Source organism: Erpetoichthys calabaricus, chromosome 7, assembly GCF_900747795.2.
Source record: "Erpetoichthys calabaricus chromosome 7, fErpCal1.3, whole genome shotgun sequence".
NCBI classification, from domain to species: Eukaryota; Metazoa; Chordata; class Cladistia; order Polypteriformes; family Polypteridae; genus Erpetoichthys; species Erpetoichthys calabaricus.
Window position 1 is genome coordinate 18,934,056 of NC_041400.2, and position 25,609 is coordinate 18,959,664.

The 25,609-nt window shown below is 39.0% G+C and overlaps 1 protein-coding gene across 4 annotated transcripts in view; it reads left to right on the top strand.

The window, feature by feature from the left end:
- Nucleotides 1-25,609, top strand: part of tll1 (tolloid-like 1) — a 351,180-nt gene that overhangs the window by 164,020 nt on the left and 161,551 nt on the right. For all 4 annotated transcript variants that reach the window (XM_051929770.1, XM_051929768.1, XM_028804997.2 and 1 more), the window contains one exon: nt 6,274-6,384. In XM_051929770.1, coding sequence (XP_051785730.1) covers nt 6,274-6,384 — 111 coding nt within the window. The remainder of the gene's footprint in view (nt 1-6,273; nt 6,385-25,609) is intronic.

Below are 25,609 nucleotides of genomic sequence, written 5' to 3' on the forward strand. Positions count from 1 at the left end.
TACATAGACACACACACACGCGCGCGCGCGAGTGAGAGAGAGAGACACACACACACGTGCACGAGTGAGAGAGAGAGACACACACACGCGAGCGAGAGAGAGAGCGAGCGAGAGAGACACCATATTGTTTTTGTTGACCCTCTTCTCCACTTACAGAGCTAGTTTACTGTTTTTCTTTAAAATAAATACTCAAAAACATTTAACCTACTGATGCCTCAATTAATGTAAGGTAATTTTATTGGTATTTTTTTTGATTATTGAAACTTACCAGTAACTGCTGCATTTCTCACTCTAGGCTTATACTCGAGTCAATAAGTTTTTCCAGTTTTTGTAGGTAAAATTAGGTACCTCAGCTTATATTCGGGTCGGCTTATACTCGAGTATATACGGTATGTTACAACAAGGCCACTTCAATAGCTATTTGCTTAAAAATAATAATAATAATCTGCAAGAATTCCCCGTAGGAGCCCACACCTCAGAATCATAACAGCAATGTGTCATAACTAGCCTTTAGGTGATAACTTATTCAGCTACAAATGGGATTTTGTATTTTCATGTTGTATACATTAGTTTTATCATTATGTGTTGTGGTATTTTTTTCCGGCAGTATTTTATTTTGTGGGTGCTGCCATTTTGTGTTATTCCCTTAAGGCCATTATATTTATAGTAATAATCTATGGTTGTTAGTCACATGACCAGATCCTGATGTGAATGTGATGTCATCATGTCATTATAAGTTACATTGGTGGTGCGCATCTCAAAGTATCCTCTATTTGGATCTCTTTACCACTCTTTCTGTCTTCCTTCGTGTTAGAGGTAGATAAAAGGTACTTCCAGGAAGAATTTAGTGTTCTGACATTGTATGTTTTAACTTTGTTATGATTCACTGATTATTGGGATTCGCCATTTAGCTAACTTTTCCTTTTCTCTGTGTTCAGACCATTTTGCCTGACCGTTTTGTTTGCCCCTATCGGTAACTTCATCTCTGTAGTGTATTGTTTAAATGATTTCTATTGTGGTGTTTTGTCATATGATATGTTAACCCTTTAACCGCCAACTCCCTAAATATTCCCCACGCCAGGCGAAATCTGAACAATTTTCGTTTTTTTACTTTTTTACATTTTTTTTACATTTTTTACATTTATTCAAGCAGTATTGACCACTAAATGTTGTGCAAGTTCTAGAAATGGGCAAACACATAATAAAACACAAAATGTACCTTTTCTCAGGCTTCCACAACAATAAACTTTCATCAACTGTAACTGACGGTCCTGGAATGTAGGGCAACTGAAATGCTTCAAATAAATGGTCAATCAAAGGACGTAGCTTGAACAAGCGGTCGCGGTTTGGATCTTTCTTATCTGGCTCATTTCTGTTGTCATTCAAATGAAAGAATTTCAGCAGCAAAGAGAATCGGTTACGTCTCATGATAGCTGCAAAAATAGGTGTTGCATACATAGGATCTGTAGACCATTACATCTCAATATCTGGTTTTCTGATTATTCCCATCAACATCAAAATCCCAATGAATTTTTTCATTTCGTTTTCATCAGTGTCTATCCAAGCACGAACACGGGAATGTGATGGTAAATTGGGATTTTTCTCAATAAACTGTGCTGCATACAGATTTGTCTGATGAGCAAAATGTCTGATCAAATCAGGTGACACAAACAGCTCATAAAACTGCTCAGCAGTGTAATTGTTTACATCAACAGTAAACACGTTGCCTCAAACGGATGCAGAAAAGGTAGTTCACCTTGGGCAGCAGTCCAGTTGAGATGCTGGGGATACACCCACTCATCGCCATCATCCGATGCGCCGTCATTCACAGTATCATGCAGCGCACGTTGCTGATCATCATTGTCACTAAAATCTTCTTCAGAACTGCTACAATCATGATCAGAATTATTGTCCAAAATCGCCTGCAAAACCTCACTTGAAGTCAGTTTACGTTTCGCCATATTCACAGCTTTCACTTTCGAATCACATCACGTGATCGGCCAATACAAGCGCAGAGTTGTCGAAATACAACGTAGTAATAATACCCACGCCAAACTGTCAGTTATACTACACGCCAGGCATTCACATAACCACAGGCAAATGTGCCGGATAATTCCGGCAGTAAGGCGTCAGCATTAAAGCTACGATGCCGGATATATCCGGCAGAGGGCGGTTAAGGGGTTAATATTGTACTAAAATGCTTGCCTAGGTAGAAAGTTCTACAGGTGCGCACGTGTAAACTGGAGGAAGATGAGAAGTGTTTTCCTAGTTGGATATAATAAAGAAGGTAGCTGAGTAAAGCATCTATGTGCTTGACTTGTTAATATATCAAAATCTCTAGGTCATTCTACCGTTTAAAATCCCTCGGGGCACTCTCTTTTACAAAGATGTCCAGACAGTGGCCATAATGACCACAAAACCTGAGGGCTTTTAAACTAGACGCTCCTGACCCTAAGAACAACTAACCTAATAAAATAAAAAAAACAAACAAGAGAAAAAGATAATTAACTAAATTAGAATAATATGCTAACTGGTTTGGTCTTCAAGGCAAAAGGTAGACGTCAAACAGATATAAAGGAGAGAATTAGGCCACATCCACACTACTCAGTTTTCATTTTGAAACAAAAACAATCTCGGTCTACACTACTATTTTCACATTGTTTATGAAAGTATTGCCATCCACACTAAAACTACCAGAAATGCATAGGACATCCCATAGGAAAATTTTACTGCTCAAAGGTTGATCTGTGATGGCTTATGAGTCTTAATAGAGAGTTTCATTAAAGAATCAACTTTGCCACAGATGTTTCTCCTACAATTCCTTAGGAAAAATAGCTTTAGATAAAAAGGAGACATAAGATACAACTGAGGTAAAAGCACTCAAAACTGAAAATCATTTTATATTTTGTGAGATCTCTTTCAATACTTCATATTTTCCATTTATTATTAGACTGAAGCTTTTATCCAGGGTGTCTTACAACATATGAGATTCAACTGGTTGCATTTCTTTTGAGTTTTCCAGTCGGAGCACAGGCAGATGAAGTGACTTTCTCATGGTCATATGGTGTCAGTAGTGGGATTTAAACCCAAAACGTCAAGGTTTGAACTTGAAAGTCTTTACCACTATGCCTGTCTTTTCTTATCAATTGAGTTTGATCTAATTGGAGCACAGCAATATAAATCCATCCATCCATCCATCCATTCATTTTCCAACCTGCCGAATCCAAACACAGGGTCACGGGGGTCTGCTGGAGCTAATCCCAGCCAACACAGGGCACAAGGCAGGAACCAATCCCGGGCAGGGTGCCAACCCACTGCAGAACAATATAAATTAGACCAACTAATAATTGAAGCAAGAACTACAGTTTTGTAATCATAGTTACAGTAAGTGTTTTATTACCACAAACAACTGTACATACATTTCACCATCTGTTACTGAACACACAATGCAAATACTTTCAAACTGCAAAACAATTGTCAAGAAACTACTTGGAGAATCCGAGCCCATCATGTGACTTTAGAACATTAGAACAATCTAGATGAGAACAGAGCCATTCGGCCTAAAAAAGCTCACCAGTCCTTTCCACTTATTTCTTCCAAAAAATATGAAGTCGAGTTTTGAATGTTCCTAATGTCTTACTGTCTACCACACTACTTGGTAGCTTATTCCAAGTGTCTATCATTCTTTATGTAAAGAAAAACTTCCTAATGTTTGTGTGAAATTTACCCTTAACAAGTTTCCAAATGTGTCCACGTGTTTTTGATGTCAAAGTCTCGATCCAATTCCCTTCATAATTTTAAACACTTCAGTCATGTCACCTCTTAATCTTCTTTTGCTTAAACTGTAAAGGCTCAGCTCTTTTAATCTTTCCTCATAATTCATCCCCTGTAGCCCTGGAATCAGCCTAGTCGCTCTTCTCTGGACCTTTTCTAGTGCTGCTATGTCCTTTTTGTAGCCTGGAGACCAAAACTGCACACAGGACTCCAGATGAGGCCTCACTAGTGTGTTATAAAGGTTGAGCAGACCCTCCTGTGACTTGTACTCCACACATCGTGCTATATAACCTAATGTTCTGTTACCCTTTTTAATGACTTCTGAACATTGTCTGGAAGTCGATAGCTTTGAGTCCACCATGACTCCTAAATCCTTCTCATAAGGTGGACTCTTGATTTTCCGACCGCCCATTGTGTATTCAATCCTAACATTTTTACTTCCTATGTATAATAATTTACATTTACTGTAAATTATCCAAGCCTGTATGCTATCCAAGTCTTTCTGTAATGATATAATGGATTCCAAATGATCTGCTAATCCAACTATCTTGGTATCATCTACAAACTTAACGAGCTCTGAAAACTTTGCTGAGATCTCTCCTGAAACTCAAGAGGAGACATACTTGAGACTACCGGGATATTTTTTTCTCAGAAGTAAAATTTGAAAAGCATGACACAAAAGAACATGTCTCTATTTTATGTCTTTCTGATCTTGTTGTTGTCTAGGAAAACCTAAAATGATAATAAGGAGATGTCTTTACAATTTTTCTTTCCTACGGGATAGACGTTTGTCTACAGCACTTGCACATCGGCAAAAAAAAAACTTTCAAGGGACTGTAGCACTGCTGGTCATGGGATTAATTGCAATAGCAATAGGTAAATGACTTGCCTTTTGGAAATTCATGCAGAAAAAGGAATGTATACAAACATACAACACAACAAATGCCATGGAAAGCATCTCTTCTCTGTCCGCTATGTTGAAATATGATTTTCTTCCATGAAGGGGGACCAATGAGGGAATGCCTTATCTTTTTCAGTCATAGGACCTGACAGGGCTTCTTGATCCATGTAGTGATTACTTTTCTTTTGTCCCTGTTACTGCTAAAGTCCTTGGTAGCTCAGCAAATGTCTGCAAATTAATTTTCTTTTTTAATTTGTTTGTGCATACTGTCAGTTTTTGGTTGGAGCTTTGGTCTCAGTCTATCTCTGGCTCCTCTTAAAGAGTTTATTGTTATGTAGATAGATAGATAGATAGATAGATAGATAGATAGATAGATAGATAGATAGATAGATAGATAGATAGATAGATAGATAGATAGATAGATAGATAGATAGATAGATAGATAGATAGATAGATAGATAGATAGATACTTTATTAATCCCAAGGGGAAATTCACATACTCTAGCAGCAGCATACTGATACAAAAAAACAATATTAAATTAAAGAGTAATAAAAATGCAGGTAAAAACAGACAATAACTTTGAATAATGTTAACGTTTACCCCCCTCGGATGGAATTGAAGAGTCGCATAATTTGGGGGAGGAACGATCTTCTCAGTCTGTCAGTGGAGCAGGACAGTGACAGCAATCTGTCGCTGAAGCTGCTGTTCTGTCTGGAGATGATACTATTTAGTGGATGCAGTGGATTCTCCATAATTGATAGGAGCCTGCTGAGCACCCGTTGCTCTGCCACAGATGTCAAACTGTCCAGCTCCATGCCAACAATAGAGCCTGCCTTTCTCACCAGTTTGTCCAGGCGTGAGGCATCCTTCTTCTTAATGCTGCCTCCCCAACTCACCACCGCGTAGAAGAGGGCGCTCGCCACAACCGTCTGATAGAACATCTGCAGCATCTTATGTAACAAAGATGTAACTCACCTGTTGGGAAGGACAAGAGAAGAAGGCGCTCAATTAGAACATTTAGAATATTTGTCAAACTTTCCTAGTGTTATGTTTTTTAATATTTTGCCGGCTTTTTATACCCAGTCTTTGACTCACAGTTTTGGTGCTTTACCTTGCTCCTGTGTGTTTGCATGAGACAGAACTACTTCCACCCATAAAGCAATAGTGCGATGTTCACAGCAGGGCTGCCGTGTTCATAATCAAAGACTGAAGACCACTAAGATCCACACTCCTACCTTCTTATTTACCAGTTGTAGCAAAGGTGGGCAGATTTCTGGTCTAATAGTTGTGATTGAAAGTCAAAGTCAAATGCTATGATCTGAGTTTTCTTTCTACCTTATTATCTCGTATAAGGGGCAAACAGTTTTTTAAGTATCTTTTACAAGTGTTATAAAATTTTGCTTGTTCATTTGACATGAATAAAGAATAATATTCTGATATTATAAATGTGAAACATTACGACACCTGAATGTAGTGTCAGCCAGCCATAGCATAGTATGGCAAATCAGTTTTTTAGACAGAAGTCAAAGCCTTGGTGATTTGTACACATTTGATATGTTTTTTGTTAATGATGACATCTTTGTTCTTGTTTCTTCAGCTGTCTTTTGGGGGGATATTGCCTTAGACGAAGAAGACTTAAAAATGTTTCAGATTGATAGAACCATCGACCTCACACAGCACTCAAATGACAGGCAAGGTCACACAACAGGTAAGGATCTCTCTGCCTTTCAATGTATCTGTTGTGGTTACATCATAAAACGTAACGTTGTGCTCCTTTGTTTCAACCTTATACATTTTGTATACTTTTAACCTTTATTTACTTTAGCATGTTGGTGACATCATAAATTGTCACCGTTTTGGAAATTGTTAACATGACATCATGCTTCACTTGGAGTGTGTGTCCTATGTGTATGAGTGTGACGTTACCAGGAGTGTGGTCACAAGGTATTGACAGGGATTTTAGTTAAAGGTTGATCACATGATCAGCAATTATATGCACTTTGTTTATTGGTTTGCCAGGGAAGGGTCCAAGGGTGACCCTATTCTCACTTTCAGACTCTTTTGATGTAGACCTGAAGAGAGTATCACAAATCCTCAGCATAGTCCTTGTATGTTTACACTCTCTAGTCCAGGGGTCTCCAACTTTTTTGCCACTGAGAGCTACTTTTACAAAATTAAAATGGCCGAGAGCTACTCAAGTTTTCTAACATTTACTCTCATAGCTTATTTCAACCCAAACAAACTGAATAAGCTTGTTTTGCCTGAAAATTTACAAAATATTGGTGTCCACAACTCACATTTTGCATTAAAACATAACAAAAAATATTTAGTTCACCTGCAAGTGCATTTTGTATGTCTGTATATATTTTCTAGTGTATCTTACACTATTGAATTAAAACATGGATGCTGTCAAAACAAAAAAAATGCAATTACAAATACACAGATATGACTTATTCATTTGTCGTTTTGTCACATGTCACTGTGTCACTTTATTCTGGTTTTATATCTGGTTTGTACAATGCTATATACTGTATACACTGCCATTCTTTATTATATTCTGTAAGTGCCTTGCGCATGGGAAAGGCGCTATATAAATAAAATGTATTATTATTATTATTCACAAGTTCCAGTTGCATGTGTGATGTGTTTTTTAGTTCGTGAGATAACTGGCACTGCATGGAGTCAACAAGAGAGGCAGGTGTCTGGTGGAGTAGAGCCACTCAGGTTCACTCTTCTGGAGTCATTTCAATGTTCGTCTGTCAGTCTTGTTCTGAACTTTGACTTCATGACATTCATGTCAGACTCACAGAGGTATGGAGACCCAAACAAAGCAGACATCTTCAGAGCTGCTTGGTGAAGATTCTTATAGTTATCTCGCTCTACTAAGCTCCAGAAATGCTGAGAATGCTTTGGAGACTTTAACTGCACATTATTTTGAAGGTTTACTAATAGATAATAGATAAAATCCAATGTCTCTCTGTCTGTATACCTGTCCGCTTTTCACGAGTGAACTACTTAATGGATGTAGATCGGGTTTTTTTCTATAATTTGCTTGAACATTCCAGCTGATTTTGCGACTTCTCTCATTTCGCTATGTATCATAGTTTGCTTGTGGTACCGCTTTATTTGCGCGAATCCAAAATCCACGGAACAGGCCGAGGGGAGGGGCCTCCCTCACTCACTAGCCAGCTTCGGGGCGTGGTCCTTAACTCCACTTAGCTAGCGAACGAGAGAACAATTGAATTCAACTTTGTTTGATATTTAAAATAAAGTATTACTTAGGTCTTGATGAGTTTGAGTCCGGATATTCTGTTAAGTGTACACCACATTGAAAAGATAGATTGCAATTCAGATTGTGGATTGTGATATGATTTTTTGAAAGATCGCCCACCCTTAATTTGACTAATCAAGTTTTCAGATTTACAGTATGTAGGATTCATTAATCCTTTGGTGAGCTACTTGGAAAGGGGTGACGAGCTACCGGTATCTCATGAGCAACGTGTTGGAGACCTCCTGCTCTAGTCTGTCACAAAGATTTTCATCATCGTCAAAGTTGATGGCTTACTTTCTCTTACTGTATAGCTGTAACTCCAGGTGACAAAATAGAGACCCAAAACAAGCAGGTGAGAAGGTCTAAACTTGAATTGCATATTAACATTCTTTAACATGAGGTTTCTAAATTTTTCCAAAACAGAAGCAAAGTAAAATGGGTGTGACAAAAATAACACCAATACAACCTGGATGGATAGTCTAGGCATCCAATATTGTGGCTCTTATCTGGCATGGTCTCTGGATGGATGAAACAGGAAAGAATCCTAAGCTTCTCTGTTAGCCTGAATATATGTGGTCTTGTGCCAATGGGACGTCGTAGTGTGCAGGCTAACTCCCCTATCATGTTCTTTGATCATGTTTAAGAATGACATACAGTATGTCCTTGAAGCTTCTACAAAACAGCTTCTCGCTGTAGCCCATGGGATAGGTCATACTTTTTTTTGTGCTTGTATATCTACTGTATAACTGAAATATTGATATCTACATTTCTAATTTTGTACTGGTTCTGATCTGGCATTCTCTATACAGAACACACAAATAGTAGAACACACTTTTTTTAAGCTCTATTGCGAATTCTAACCTGGTAAACTTAAAAAAAATATTCTTAAGTACATGTTTTATCACAGTACAGTATATGTAAAATAAGAAAAGCAAATGACACCACCCTTATATCAGTTTATAATAACAGAAACACCCTTTTTTGTGCCGTGAGAAAACTAGTTTTCCAGGCAATTACTTTTCAAAGTGTGTTGCTTTTGGTTTTGATTTTTGTTTATCCTTCAGTAAGCTTGTACACTTATTGCCTTTTTGAATTTTAAACAATCTGGTCTTTAGCTAGAAATACCCTGTTTAATCTATCTATCTATCTATCTATCTATCTATCTATCTATCTATCTATCTATCTATCTATCTATCTATCTATCTATCTATCTATCTATCTATCTATCTATCTATCTATCTATCTATCTATCTAATTTTATTGCACCCTTCAAATCAATCAATCTATCTATCTATCTATCTATCTATCTATCTATCTATCTATCTATCTATCTATCTATCTATCTATCTATCTATCTATCTATCTATCTATCTATCTATCTATCTATCTATCTATCTATCTATCTATCTATCTATCTTGTTTAGACTCTCACAGGAATCGTAAATGTTGAACCAAAAGCTTGGAGTTTTACAGTCCAGCAGCTGTCCTTATATAAGGAAGAGCAAATGTAGTTGATAAACTTTTTGTCATGGCACTGGATTCTAGCAACACCTCACTGCTTGTTCATATTTCATGAAAGACGTTATAAAGTACAATATGCAGACACTATAAAGACATCAATGCAGTGCATCTCATTGCAGGTGGGTGTTGCTCACAGTTTGTTCTCTTCAATTTATATACTTACTAGCACCCATTTATTAAAATGGGCTTAGTGGTACAGTGTAAAGTCCGTCTGTTTCAATCGCATCATGTATTTATGAACCCTGGTCCACAAGATATGCCTTACATTGCTTTTGATTTGTGCTTTTGTTGCCTGTCACTGTCAGACATTCCAGCCCTGTTGGGGACACTGGACAACGTGACGCATGAACGTACACTGCATGGTTTCCTGCCTTATGGCACCCACTTGTCTTTGGTCATTGGACAGTCCCGCCCAATAGTGGATACAGTATGACATTACACCCAGGCACGGACATTGGATATTTTATTGCATTATACTGTATATGTAGAGATTATAGGATGGATTGTATAGTGTGGAGTGGCTACATCTCTGCTTCTCCATTCCTATTGTAGTTTGAATAAAACTGACATTGTTCAAGGGACGCTCAAAAGGTTCCCCCACTTTTTTTAACTCTGTTTATAAAGAATTTCAAAAACAAATAACATCACTTTTCTACGCAGTCACCTTTGTTTGTGATGCAACTTTCCCAGCGTCGTACCAACTTTCTAATGCCCAATTACTGCTCCTCCCTCCCACCTTCACCGTTTCCAACGAAAATAAAAGAGTGCGGAAACTTTTTGAACGTCCCTGTGCAAATTGGCTAAATCAAGTCAAGGGGTGACAAGCAGAGGTTCACGTCTGTCTAACTACTTACGCTTAGAGGCACAATGGTGAGTGTGGAAGCTGAATTAACAATACTGATGGGAAATTACAGCATATGTCCACACTTACACTCCAAAAGTATTTCAAGAGAAACAAGGATAAAAAACAGTTCTTTTTAGTCTTTAGTGAAAGAGGCAGCAGGATCAATTCTTATTTTCCTGAAATAACATTGAAAATGTGCGTTGTTATGTTTAAAGAACAGACCTTAAGGTACGCCATTGATTTGCAAGGAGATTAGTGTGAAGCCAAGCACTCTGGAAATGTAACAATTCCAAATGCCAAAATAAACCACTGCAGATTATTAGACAGAAAATTGAACTTATTTCTGAATTTAGCTTGCACAGCTGCTAGAGCTGTCTGTAATAACTCACATATTTTTTTAAATTTAAAATAAGAAATCTTTCTCATGTAAAGCAGCTCTTTTTACTTTGTCCGAGTCCATGTTTCGCTTACACCTGCTCCTTCTCCCAGATGTATTTGGAAAGACAATATTTAGTGGTGGTTACTAGGTGAGCTGCTTTTCTTTGCTTTTAACATATTAGATCCTTTGTTCTTACAGTACTTCTACAACAGACATACTGAATCATAAATTTATTATTAAAAGAAATCGATCGCATTGTGGTATGTTATGTAAAGTGTAACATAAGTAATGGAGATTCCTAAATAAACTTGAGATTTTAAAGACAACTGAAATATTTACAATGTAATGGGCTTCATGGTTTAGCTAGCATCCTGGCCAGGATGGGTGGCTCCTTACCTGGTGAGGAGGCCCCTTTAATTTAAGGATGTGGGCGGCCATGTTGCTTAGTTGTTCCTTTCCTAGTTGGGAGGCCATTACAAGGATGGACAGAGAGACAGCTTCCTCAGTACACTGGGTGCTGACATCCCTCAGCTCCATTGGGGTGCTTGGATGCCTCTAGGGGGAGCTACTGGAGGCAGACTCTCCTTTCACAGGGAGGTTCCCCCTGACTCAGCAGGGCTTCTGGAATACAATGTGATGGTACTCCATGGGTCTGCTATTAAAAGAAGCTGCTCCACTTCACCAAGTAGGAGGAGGAGGATGAGACTGCTTGAGAGGTGTTGGGGAGAAAGGAGAAAGGAAAAAGAATGGTGTTGTGTTCCTTACTATTGAAAAGAGGCCTTTTGTCAAGGTAACACTTATAATAGATGATTGATTTGAACCTGTCACTTGTGTGGTGAAGTTGTGCTTTGGGGTTTCGGGCTCTGCAGTGCCCCCTTACAGGCCACAAAATTAATAATGTAATTCTTAACAACGTCTTCTAGTTTTCTTTGTACTCATTTGCAGTTATGTAGTTCTTAAATTGAAATCATGACTTGCTAACTCTCACCTGCTTGAGGTGGTCTTATCACAGAACATGGGCCTATGACCTCATCCCACTGCTCAGTAATAAAACAAACAAGTTACTTGACTCCTCAAATCAAATCAAATGCCTTCGATGTGGTTTATTGTCACTCTAGGAAGACCTAGAATAGCCCCTTCTCCACAGTTTGGTCCACTTTGGAGTAGATGGTTGAACTGGCGTTCCTCCATTTATAACATCTTTTTATGGTTGTATGCACAAGGGTAGCTTTAACCAAGGTTGAAGGATTTAAGTGAATATGACAGGAATGAACTAGAGGAGGCTCTCTCAAGATGATACCAAACTCCAGGTTATGGCAAGGAGGACAGCATACCAACAAGAAAAACATTTCTTAACTAATAATAACTGGAAGGTCTGAAAAAGCAACCAATGAAATTCCAAAATAGTAAAGGAAAACAATAAATACCTGTGACTATACAGGCTAGTCCACTAGCTCTCCATTGGGTGGCTTGTCCACCTGCCCACATTTTCTATCTCTCTCTGTCACTCACTCTGGACTCTCTGTGTTCCTCCCACCAGTTGAGATCTTCTCCAACCATTAACCCCCCATCCCCAGGCTTAGTGGCATCTGATCAAAGGGTGACATTGTGTACTCACCTGGATTGACATCACTGCTTTCCCCAAGTTTGGAGCAGCTGTATATCTGCTTGGGAGTAGTGATGAGCAAACCCCATCTTGAGTTTGGTGAAAACAATGAAAAGGATTGTGAATTTCTTTAATTTCGGTGAAATGCATTGAAGTCAATGGGGGAGAAGAAACTGAACTAGCTCTGAATGGATTATAATGGTCCAATGGTCCTTTAACTGTCCCTAATGGGTAGTTAATCTTTGGCCAACTATGCTGGATGGATTATTGTGGCCAAAAATGTGACCTCAGCTGTGAGACAGCTGTGCTAAACACTGTGTTATTCTGAGATAAATTATACTCTGTGGCCATGTGTAGGAATGACAGCTCAAGATGTGGCAAGGAAATATTGGGAAGTCAATCAGGTCATCCCTATTATTGTCCGGAGGCAGAAAATTAAACAAAAAGTAAACAAAATAACACTTGACGGAGAAATTCTAAATAAAGAGAAGTGCAGTTTCTCTAGTGGAGCCCATTCCGTTACTGCTCTCACCAGTAATGACGCCTCCTTCCTCGATGCCTGGGATTTTATGTTGGCTCGACCGGAAGGGGCGGGGTTAAATACCTTCTAATCACTTTGGGAAAAGATGGAGATGACAGCGTTAGTAGTAGTGCCCCCTCTCGTCTCGGTGGGTTATTACATACCATGACTGAGCATGTGTGACATCTGAATTTACAAATACTCTGCTCTTTATCTCTCCCTGTGTCTTCCGAGCTTCTATTACTACTCCTAACTAACACCCACACAGTAAAGTATGAGGTGGAGTACGCTGACAGTGTAAATATATGAAACTTCTGCACATGCATGATGGAAATCAGCATGTAGTGCGGATAGTGACAATACCCATCCAACATTACCTGCTACAGCTCTGTAATGTCATGCTGGATTTGTAAAGCTTCATGGAGGCACTGGGGAAAAAAAGTTTGCCCTAACTTCAAAAACTTCAAAGTGAAGTTTTAGGGAAACATTCGGTGAACAATGTCACTGGAGAAGTTTACTGCAAAAAATTGGTGAAATTTGACAGTCAGCACTACTTTAGAGACCACACATTTGTAGGCTTGGATTTTTTTGCTTTAGTGGTTAAAGTTTTTGGACTTCAATCCCTGAAGATTTGGGTTCAAATTCCAATACTGACACTGTGTGACCCTGAACAAGTCACGTGACCTGCCTGTGCTCCCATTGGAAAAACAAAAGAAATGTCACCAATTCTACCATAAATGTTGTAAGTCACCTGGGATAAAGGAGTCAGCCAAATAAGTAAATATATTGTTCTTTTTAGTGGCTCCTGGTGTTCCTGCATCCCCACGCCATTTGTAAGCCTGAAAGTGCCATAATCCTTTTTAGGTGAAAATCAGATAATCCTGTCTAAGCAAACTAGTTTTCCAGGCAATTACTGTACTTTTCAAAGTTTATTGCTTTTGGTTATGATTTTTATTTATTACTGCCTATGCAAACTGATTGTCTTTTTGAATTTTTAAAAAATATGGTCTTTTGGTAAATAAACCCTTCTTAGATTATAAACCCTGCTTAGTCATGACTGATCTATCTATCTATCTATCTATCTATCTATCTATCTATCTATCTATCTATCTATCTATCTATCTATCTATCTATCTATCTATCTATCTATCTATCTATCTATCTATCTATCTATCTATCTATCTGCAATAAGATGCTGCAGATGTTCTATCAGACAGTTGTGGCGAGCGCCCTCTTCTACGCGGTGGTGTGCTGGGGAGGCAGCATTAAGAGGAAAGACGCCTCACGCCTGGACAAACTTGTGAGGAAGGCAGGCTCTATTGTTGGCATGGAGCTGGACAGTTTAACATCTGTGGCAGAGCGAAGGGTGCTCAGCAGGCTCCTATCAATTATTTAGAATCCACTGCATCCACTAAATAGTATCATCTCCAGATAGAAGAGCAGCTTCAGCGACAGACTGCTGTCACTGTCCTGCTCCACAGACAGATTGAGGAGATCGTTCCTCCCCCAAACTATGCGACTCTTCAATTCCACCCGAGGGGGGTAAACGTTAACATTTAACATTATAAAAAGTTATTGTCTGTTTTTTCACCTGCATCATTATCATTCTTTAATTTAATATTATTTATTGTATCAGTATGCTGCTGCTGGAGAATGTGAATTTCCCATTGGGATTAATAAAGTATCTATCTATCTATCTATCTATCTATCTATCTATCTATCTATCTATCTATCTATCTATCTATCTATCTATCTATCTATCTATCTATCTATCTATCTATCTATCTATCTATCTATCTATCTATCTATCTATCTATCTATCTATCTATCTATCTATGCTTTTGGTATGTCTGCCCTCTACCATCCCAGCAGAACATCACACAATTCCTCATGGCACAAATTTCATTTACTTCTCTAATGGTGCACTTGCAGCCAGTATTTGTCTTGCCATGGTGTTGTGTGGTCATGTCATTTAATTACATGCAATCCTGACCATGCATGAGGAAACTGGGTTCAGGAAACAGATTAGGCCAGTAAAATTAAAGCCAAATTATTATGAAAAAGTGTATATTGAAATTATAATCCATTTTCAGAAAATCTTCATTACCTCAATAAGTCAAAAGTTATTTATCACTTTATTCGTACTTATACATAACTAAGTAAATAAACATTAGTCTTTCTTACTTTAGATTATGTGTGTGCTAAAACTTATATTTATTTGTAAATAGGGTATTTTACAGTAATTTCTTAAGGATTAAATAGCTGAAGCATCAGTTGTGCAGTCCGAATGATTAATCACTGTTTTGCACAGAGAAGGGCTTATTGTCTTTAAATGTAGAGGAGCTTAAATAAGTCTGAATTTGATAAATGAGACAGGATTCAGAAAGTGTAGACCCAGCAGTAGGAGCCATTTCTGTGCAGTAAGCTCCGAAAATAGGCCTAAGTATGCGTGTATTCCCCCATGTATACTGCAAAATCAATTGCTTTATTGATCTGTCAGTAATTAAATGAAGTCTTAAAAATAACTCGGTATGGAACCAAAACTAATGCATTGGATTTTAGGTTGAGTAGAACAGATTTTTCAAATCATAATGTCTAAGTACATGTTCAAAAACTGTACTGAAAGTGGTACCTTGGCAAAACTTTCAAAAGGTACACTTTCTGGTAACAAACCAGTTGCTTTTTGCACCAATAACTGAGGACACTGCTGATTTTTAAACGCATAGTGTAATGCACTGTAAGTCACTTAAAATACTCTTTGTAGAGTATAGTTCAACATTATGATTATAGATAGATAGATAGATAGATAGATAGATAGATAGATAGATAGATAGATAGATAGATAGATAGATAGATAGATAGATAGATAGATAGTGTGGAATATAACCCAAATATAGACAGGGACAGTGACACAAGTCCCAAAAGCACACGCTTTTGTTTTTCTTCTGCTGCCTTTCACACAACACACAGCACACAATTCTTCTCAAGAAGGCTCATTCCCTTCTTCTTCTTTCTCTTCTCTATTTATCTGCCTTTCCTTTCTTCTGCCGCCTCCACTCCTCTCCTCGCTAGCTTTGTCCTCCTCCTCCCAACTCAGGCTCCTCCAATGGAGTGATGCAGCATCCTTTATACTGCACCCAGACGTGCTCCAGGTGCACTCCGATTAGCTTCCAGCAGCACTCCTGGGTGTGGCGGAATTGCTGCATGGGAACTTGGAAGTATTTCAGGTGTCCCTGGATCTTCTTCTGGCAGCACTTCTGAGTGTGGCGGAAGTGCTGCCATCCAGGGTTCCACAATTGTCCAGGCACTCTCTGGCGGTGGCCACGGCCCCAGCAGGGTTAAGCTTCCAAGCGCCAATTCCTTGGCCCTGATGCAAACCAGGGGGGCTGCCCTATTGTGTCCTTCTATCCTCAAGGCTTCGCGTCTGGGCAAAAGCTCCACCCGTCTGCCACGATAGATAGATAGATAGATAGATAGATAGATAGATAGATAGATAGATAGATAGATAGATAGATAGATAGATAGATAGATAGATAGATAGATAGATAGATAGATAGATAGATAGATAGATAGATAGATAGTGTACCAGAGCGAATGATGAGGCAGGGCAAATTCCGAATGATTGGTGTGCCAATGGGCAAAACCCCATTTAATTCCAAGAAAAATAAAAATATTTAAACAAAACATGTACTCGATGGTGGAGGAAAAAAGGAAACAAGACTGTTAGCAACAGTGCCCCCTTTCATCTCGGTGTGGTACCACATACCGAAGGTGATCCCGAAAGGTGACCCTCTGAGATATATAGATAGATAGATTTTTATGGCCAAAGGTTTGTGGACACCTGACTCACCACACTCATATGAGCTTGTTGGACATCTCAACATTCCAAAAATATGGGCATTAATAGGGATTTATGCTTCATTTTTCGGCTATAACAGCCTCCATTCTTCTCAGAAGGCTTTCCTCAAGATTTGTGCCCATCAGTCAAAATTGCATTTGTGAGGTCAGGTACGGACATTGGATGCGAAGACCTGGCTTATAATCAGCATTTCACTTCAACCCAATGAACCTGGCTTTGTGTACAGGAGCACAGTCATCCTGGAACAGGAAAGGGCCTTCCCACAACTGTTGTCAGAATGTTGGAAGTGCACAGTTGTCTAAAATATCTTTGTATGCTTTAGCATTAACTGAACCCTTCACTGGAACCAAGGGGAGAACTTTAGAAGAATGCAAGTTTAGTGCATCCATGATCGCACTGTCTGTGTATTTTAATTCAGCCTTAGTGTTCCTAATCCACTTCCGCTCCTCCTTGACCGTTGTTTTACTGCTAAACCACTGTAAGAGTAGGCCATCTTTCACCTTTTCTTCTAAATTTCTCTCTAGTTGACTTTTAGCTTCCCTAATATCATTTTTAATGGTTGCTCTAATACACCCTACACTTAGTCTTATACAGCTATTTTTTCCTTTGCAACTTTTTTTCTCTCCTCATTTACCTACTGTGGATTTTCCTTTAAATTCTTACTGCTTTTAAATTTTGGGATGTTCTGCTTTATATGTTTCTCTTCTCTGTACTCAAATGTGGCACTTGGTGCCATGGCCCACCTGCCAACTTGTTTTGCCTGCCTAAGGTAAAGTCATCCCTGATGGAGGATTGTAGAAATCGTGGGGTAGAGGCGTCCTTTCATTGGATTGACTGGCCCAGCGCTGTTCAGCTGTGGAATAGCCAATGGGGGAGGCAGCTTGATGGCCGTAGTCTCCAGGACTCTAAACAAATCCAAATCATATTATATGATATCATCTACTGTTAAATTCTGCTCCATACTTGTAAAATTTTTATTTTTATACTGTATTGAGGATTACTTGTGTTCTGTTCTGTGTATTGTATTGTATTGACCCCCTTCTTTTTGACACCCACTGCATGCCCAACCTACCTGGAAAGGGGTCTCTCTTTGAATTGTCTTTCCCAAGGTTTCTTCCATTTTTTCCTTACAAGGGTTTTTTGTGAGTTTTTCCATGTCTCCTTAAGAGAAGCAAGGCTGGGGGGCTGTCAAGAAGCAGGGCCTGTTAAAGCCCATTGCGGCACTTCTTGTGTGATTTTGGGCTATACAAAAATAAATTGTATTGTATTGTGTTGTCCTTTAGGGATCCAGTGAAGTGCACTCTTAGTAACAGTATTCATTTACATTCACATATTTGGCTGACGCCTTAATCCAAGGCAACTTACAACATTTTATGATACAATTGGTTACATTTCTTTTGTTTTTCCAATTGGAGCATAGACAGGTCAAGTAACTTGCTCTTGTGTTGTACAGTGGAACCTCGGTTTGTGAGCATAATTCGTTCCGGAAACGTGCTCGTAGTCCAAAGCACTCGTATATCAAAGTGAATTTCCCCATAAGAAATAATGGAAACTCAGATGATTTGTTCCACAACCCAAAACTATTCATATAAAAATGATTAATACAAAATATAAAGTAAAAATACATAAAACAAATTAACTTGCACTTTACCTTTGAAAAGAATCATGGCTGGTATGAGTCAGTTTCTAAACTCTTGTGGGATTGCACCCAATGGGATGACACGCTGAGGAGCGTCCCAAAGCAATCGCAGTCTACCAGCGCTGTAGCAGTTCCCCATAAAAGCGAATCGGAAAAGATCGCGGACATGCTATAAGCGCCTGCCGTCAATGGGTGATACAAGGAACAAGGAACATTATAAATGTGCAGGGCCCTGCCTGACTGCTGTGTCTGTGTATAAATAACCGCGCTGTTGCTGTTTCAAGCTGAATAAAGCTTGTGTTGCTAAAGTACTGAGACTCAGCTTTGTGTTTTAGGGTGCAAGACGGGGACTCGCACGTCACAGCACACACGCGCGCGCGAGCACACATACACACACACATACAGTCACAATGTTAATGCTGTAGTAAACACTATACGCTCATACGGATGTTGACTATATGAGTGAGGCACGCCGACTCAGACGGAGAATAGGTGACGTTTGCCCACAATCCAGCAGTGTTAGAGAGAGAAGAACCATCAGCTCAGTTGTGATCACATGACTCTCAGCAGACAAACTACTCGCACTGCAAGACCTCGCTCGTTTATCAAGTGAAAATTTATTAAAAATTTTTGCTCGTCTTGCAAAACACTAGTAAACCAAGTTACTCGCAAACCGAGGTTCCACTGTATATGTAAGATGTTTTTAAACCTTCTCCCCTGCTTCTTGACTGATCCTCCACTTAAAAGCCTGTATCAGTTTATCCCTTTTAGACTTAGACCCATCTACTAAATATGTGATTGACTAAAGTTAAACTGAACTCTCCTATTTTTTGTATGTGCACTCTGCCCAAACACTTTGAAGTTCTTCTTATATAATACGCTACCGTGGCTGTCTGTTTGTCTGTCCAGGATTTTAAATCACCTGTAGCTCACAAACCATTAGACCTATTGACCTGAAATTTGGTACACATATACTACGTGACTTCTACTATCTGGTTTCGGGATGATGATTGATCTCCAAGGTTATTCCTCTTTTTATTTTTATTTTATTGTAGATCAACTCTCTGCAGTGGCCAGCAGGGCGGCCGTGTGGCGCATGCATATGGGTGCCGTTCTCATCCCTACCACCTTCGCCGTCACTTCCCCTACCTCTTCATATCTTAAATCATTCTTGAGGCAGACTTAAGTGCCAGCTTAAGTGAAAAATTAAGGAAAACGTACTAAGTAATTGCAACACAAACACTGACTTAATCAGTTTTAACGTGAAAAAGATGCAGATGAAAAGAAGAGATGAAGCAGGCCGCTAGGGTGGAGAAAAGAAGAGCTGCTCAGCAAGGACAAGCGCATCAACCTCTGAGCAAATGAATGCTAAACGTACAGAGAAAGAGGATGAAAACTAGGACTGCTCAAGTCAAGCATATTGTGCAGTGCACAGTTACTGGTATTACATAATGTTCTCCTGACCCTAACAGGTCAATCACCTCTGCACCTCAAAATATATTAAGGTTATTAGAAAATGGTAAATCAGTTGTGATTCAGTTATAGGACCTTCCCTGGGACAGCTAGGACAAGATCAACAGTCGCTGTTGAATGAAGTCTTTATTCTGAGCTTTATTGTCGTTATGCTTTGTCAAGTTGCCTATTGAAATCACAAAAGAAAAATTTTTTTCCTTATGTCTGTGAGCTCCTTTTGAATATATGAAAAATAACTGGAGTGTATAAAGTTCAAGGTGTTTTATGCACAACAGAGAAGAATTTCCTCACACTATGTGTAAATATTCAGTTACCCAGTCTCCACAACAGCATGAATTCTTCAAGAAGTGGATTCAATAAAGCGTTCCTTAGGGATTTTGTTCCGTGATGATTCAATGGCATCACACTTCCTACAGATTTATTTCGGGCCACATATTCATGGTGTGAACCTTCTGATCCTCCTCATGTCAAAGGCACTCTTTATCAAGATGTGGAGACTGTGCAGAGTTCATGGGACCAGCTTGAGATGATGGAGACATTATAACATATAAATGATATCATTCTGGCCATAAACGGGGTGTACTTGGTCAGAAACAAGGTTTAGGTATATTTTGGCTTTAAAATGATGCTCAAGTACTATTAGAAGGTCCAATATGTGCCAAAATAATCCCCACACCATAATACAAACTCCAGCCGCTTGTACTGCTGGCACAAAGCAGGGCTGGTGTTCTGTTTCTGCCTTGTGCTTATAGATGAGATAGGATTTGACATTTAATAGTCAAAAAGGAAAAAAAAATATGAATAAAAAAAATCCCATTTGTTAAACATTTCCATGCAGTATACAGGAGTCTGTGTAAAAGATTTCAGTATTATATCCCACTTGTAGCAGAATTTATAAAACAGGATGTTTGATGACTTAACATATGCTTCATTTAATGTTAAGTATACTTTCTTCTAACGCTAGACAATTTATTCACTTGAAATATCTTACACTAAGAACAGACTGAACCATATTTTGAAAGGCTCTGCATTTAGAATATGGAAAAATATTCCCCATTAGTTACTTGTGTTTACCAGAATATAGAATTTCCAGCTCTTTTCCTCTTGGAATGACTGCCCACCATTCATACTCAAAACTGATGGAAATGTTAGCTTAAAATGTTAGCTGTTACCTTTAGAATTTTTCTGATAGAGAACACAGCAGTCTTAGTACTAATCAGCCCTCATGGAGAAAGCGAGCAAAGAAGCATCTGGAAGCAAGCAAAAAAAAAGAAACAAAATGTCTAATAACATCTCAAAGTGGATAAAGAGTCTGACGCTTCAGAGTTAACATACACACGCGTCCATCTCCAGTGCACTGTATATGTTCTTCCATTTTCCATTTACTGCGTCATTGAGCCTTGAAGGCCAAACAAGCCTTGGACACAAGGCTGGCATCAACACATGATATGCAGTAGCACATATTAAAATAAGGCAAATTCTCATGTACAACATAAACAGTAATCAAAAACGAATGATATTAAACATGACCAATTTTCCTTCCATTCTAAGAGAAATCAGTGATAGCATATTTCTTTTTTTCTCTTACATTAGATTACAAGTAAATTTCACAGATGGTTCAGACCCACAGCTGGGTGCAGGAAGACCTCAGTGAGAAAGGAAATTCACAGAGTAAAACAGAGAGAGCATACGTGTCTCTAGTTTGGCAGGTTCTGAAAAATTCTCTCTGCATTTTTTGGAAACCGAATCCTTTAAGCATTCAATGCAGAGATAAAATATTAGAACACTTGTAAACCTAAGAAATAAACATCACGAATCAATACAACCATTGGCTAGCTAGCTTATTTTATTTTGCTATCATTTCTTTAACTTCTTTGAAGTCAACCAATGTACCAACCGTCTTGCTGGAATGAGAGAAACTATAAAATTCTTATCATGATGAGACATATATTGATGCTATACTCTAGTGGTGTAGGCATGCTGTATTTTTCAACCACAAGGATTCTGGCTTCATTCTTGACTCACTGTATAACCCCTTAATGATTCAATTAATATAATCTCACTATATATAAAATCCAACATCTGTCTGTCTGCCTGTCTGTACTTAATGGATTTAGATTGTTTTCTTTTCTATAATTTGCTTGAACATTCCGGTTGATTTTGCGACTTCTCTCATCAAGTATCATAGTTCACTCGCAGAAACGATATATTTAATCTAATCTGAGACAGAGGGTGCAGGCCGAGGGGAGGGGGAAACGTGAAGTCAGGAGTGGGGGCTTCCTCACTCACATGCCAGCCTCCATTCAAATCGCTGTAGCTCTGGCCATGATTTGGAGTGTACTTTGCCTCTGCTTAGCTAGCGATACCTGTTTGTTTATTGATTTTTAAAATTTATCCTGTTTCACTACTACGTTGGTGGAGCCGTGGGGGATAGATAGATAGATAGATAGATAGATAGATAGATAGATAGATAGATAGATAGATAGATAGATAGATAGATAGATAGATAGATAGATAGATAGATAGATAGATAGATAGATAGATAGATAGATAGATAGATAGATAGATAGATAGATAGATAGATAGATACTTTATTAATCCCAAGGGGAAATTCACATACTCCAGCAGCACCTTACTGATACAAAAAACAATATTAAATTAAAGATTGATAATAATGCAGGTAAAAACAGACAATAACTTTATATAATATTAACGTTTACCCCCCCTGGTGAAATTGAAGAGTCGCATAGTGTGGGAGAGGAACGATCTCCTCAGTCTGTCAGTGGAGGAGGACAGTGACAGCAGTCTGTCGCTGAAGCTGCTCTTCTGTCTAGAGATGACACTGTTAAGTGGATGCAGTGGATTTTCAATAATTGATAGGAGCCTGCTGAGCGCCCGTCGCTCTGCCACAGATGTCAAACTATCTAGCTTCATGCCAACAATAGAGCCTGCCTTCCTCACCAGTTTGTCCAGGCGTGAGGCGTCTTTCTTCTTAATGCTACCTCTCCAGCACACCACCACGTAGAAGAGGGCGCTCGCCACAACCGTCTGATAGAACATCTGCAGCATCTTATTGCAGATGTTGAAGGATGCCAGCCTTCTAAGGAAGTATAGTCGGCTCTGTCCTTTCTTACACAGAGCATCAGTATTGGCAGTCCAGTCTAATTTATCATCCAGCTGCACTCCCAGGTATTTATAGTTCTGCACCATCTGCACACAGTCACCTCTGATTATCATGGGGTCCATGAGGGGTCTGGGCCTCCTAAAATCCACCACCAGCTCCTTGGTTTTGCTGGTGTTCAGGTGTAGGTGGTTTGAGTCGCACCATTTAACAAAGTCCTTGATTAGGTCCCTATACTCCTCCTCCTGTCCACTCCTGATGCACCCCACGATAGCAGTGTGTTGCTGACCACAATGTCAGACGTGCAGTTCCCAAGACGCACATACTGAGGTCTGTCTTTAAGATAGTCCACGATCCATGCCACCAGGTATGAATCTACTCCCATCTCTGTCAGCTTGTCTCTAAGGAGCAGAGGTTGGATTGTGTTGAAGGTGCTAGAGAAGTCTAGAAACATAATTCTTACAGCACCACTGCCTCTGTCCAAGTGAGAGAGGGATGGCTAGTATAATATAATATAATATAATATAATATAATATAATATAATATAATATAATATAATATAATATAATATAATATAATATAATATAATAGATAGATAGATAGTGTGAAAAGATCAGACTCGACACACTCATAAAGGTTAGGGGCAGCCACCCGTGTATTGTCCCTGGCTGCAATGGGTTTTGAAATAGCACAAAAGTGTCTGTGATGGCGTCCAAAAATAAACTGAATTGAGTTTGTAATGATGGCGGTTTGAAATGTAAAGACCGGAAGTGACGTAGGGAAACCGGAAAACGTCTCAACCAGAAGGGACGTTGTCCTAAGCGCTGGAAGTGATGTCTTCAGGGATGAGTCAGAAAGGTTTTGCCACGGTTGGTCTGCAGAGACAACAGAAGAAGGTTTAGTGTGCCCCACCACCCTCTGGCCTGGTGTGGAATTACCCTCACTTGGATCATACAACGTTCTTCTCTTCGCATGTGCATGACAGACAGACAGACAGACAGACAGACAGACAGACAGACAGACAGACAGACAGACAGACAGACAGACAGACAGACAGACAGACAGATAGATAGATAGATAGATAGATAGATAGATAGATAGATAGATAGATAGATAGATAGATAGATAGATAGATAGATAGATAGATAGATAGATAGAACTTCATTTGTTCCAAATGGGTAATGTATCTTTTAATAGAACCTCAATAAATATAACAAACAACAATAGTCCACTTAAATGCACCCCAGAATTACTAAAAAGAAAGAAAATTTCTGATTTAGCTAAAGATAAAAAGAACAGTCACAGTGAGGCAATATAAAGGTGTCTTTCCATAAGCATGTAGGAGCCCCAGTGACATTTCTTGATGCACTTCTGCTGTCAGAGTGAGGATGTACAGCATTGTTCATAATGGTACTCAGTCTTGTGTTCTCCTCCACTATTACCTCCAGTTTGGGTTGCTGCCTCAGGCAGTCTGGCTCTGGCAGTTGCAGTCCGTGAAATGAGCACAGACTTCCAGCCTTGTCATTTCTTTTATCACCAGAATGGGCGGGGCTTCCCGGGTAAACCTAAAGCATTGTCATTAGTCTTCTGAGGGTTCCTCCTCCATTCTAAGGTTGGGGCAGGAAGAGAGATTAATAGCTGTGTCTCACCCCTAATTTTTCCCCAGTTTACATTGTGATCTGAGCCTTCCAAATGCTCCTGTAGCACACATGTGACACAAGCTATGTATTTATTATAAGAGGAGTTGCAGCCATGTCACCACTTTCCCATAGTAAAAGAGCATTAGGAGTCTCTTCTCTGGCTAAATTTAAGCTTCTTTAGTAATTTCTTTATCGGCATTCAAGAATGGCAAAAAAAGGCTATTTAAGTATTTCTTCAAGGTCCATTTCCTTAGCTTATAAATGTGACCCAATCCTTAAAGATGAAATTTATTGTGTGTTTATATTGTGGACAGACAAGTTGATTCTGCACAGACAAAAATAATGACTTCTTGGAATTACTGGAGTAAACAAAATTAATGCAAAAACATCTGTTGACATGAGTCAAGACAGCATGAGCATGTCATCTGCAGCGAAGCGGTCCTTAGTGTAAATCCAGTGATGCGGATAACAAAAGTCTCATTTGTCTCACCTTGGATTGGTTCTAGTTTGTGTTTTGCACTGTGTCATGGTTAGTTTGGTTATAAGCAAGTCAACTAAAGCTCTTTACGTGTTTTATAAATTCCTGAGTGTCTGTTTAATTAATAAGGGTTCATTTTTTTGTCTAATTTAGAAATAAAATACCTTTTGAAATTTTTTGTATTGAATCACTTGCAGTTCTTGCATACAGGCTTGCATGTACCTTATGGTTTTCCATCCCCATTTGCTACAATACCAAAATATTTCCGGATGCCACTCCAGCTGCCCTCTTTGTTAGTTAAGCATACTGGTGAAAGCTCTGATGCTGCTAAAACTGCCATTTTATTAACATCTGTGAATGGATGGAAATGGGGCTGCAGCTCGAGCCATGGTGAACTGAAGGTGTATTTATAGTGTAGGCACTTGGAATCAATACCATGAACAATGAGTATTGAAGCAATTTAAAAATGTTAAAATTGATACTTCTTGATATTCCAATACTTTTGGTAACCCTAATTCTCTATAGTATAGGATTCAGTTATAGCTTCGTCTCTGGGCCAGGCAGGACAGAACCAATAAACGA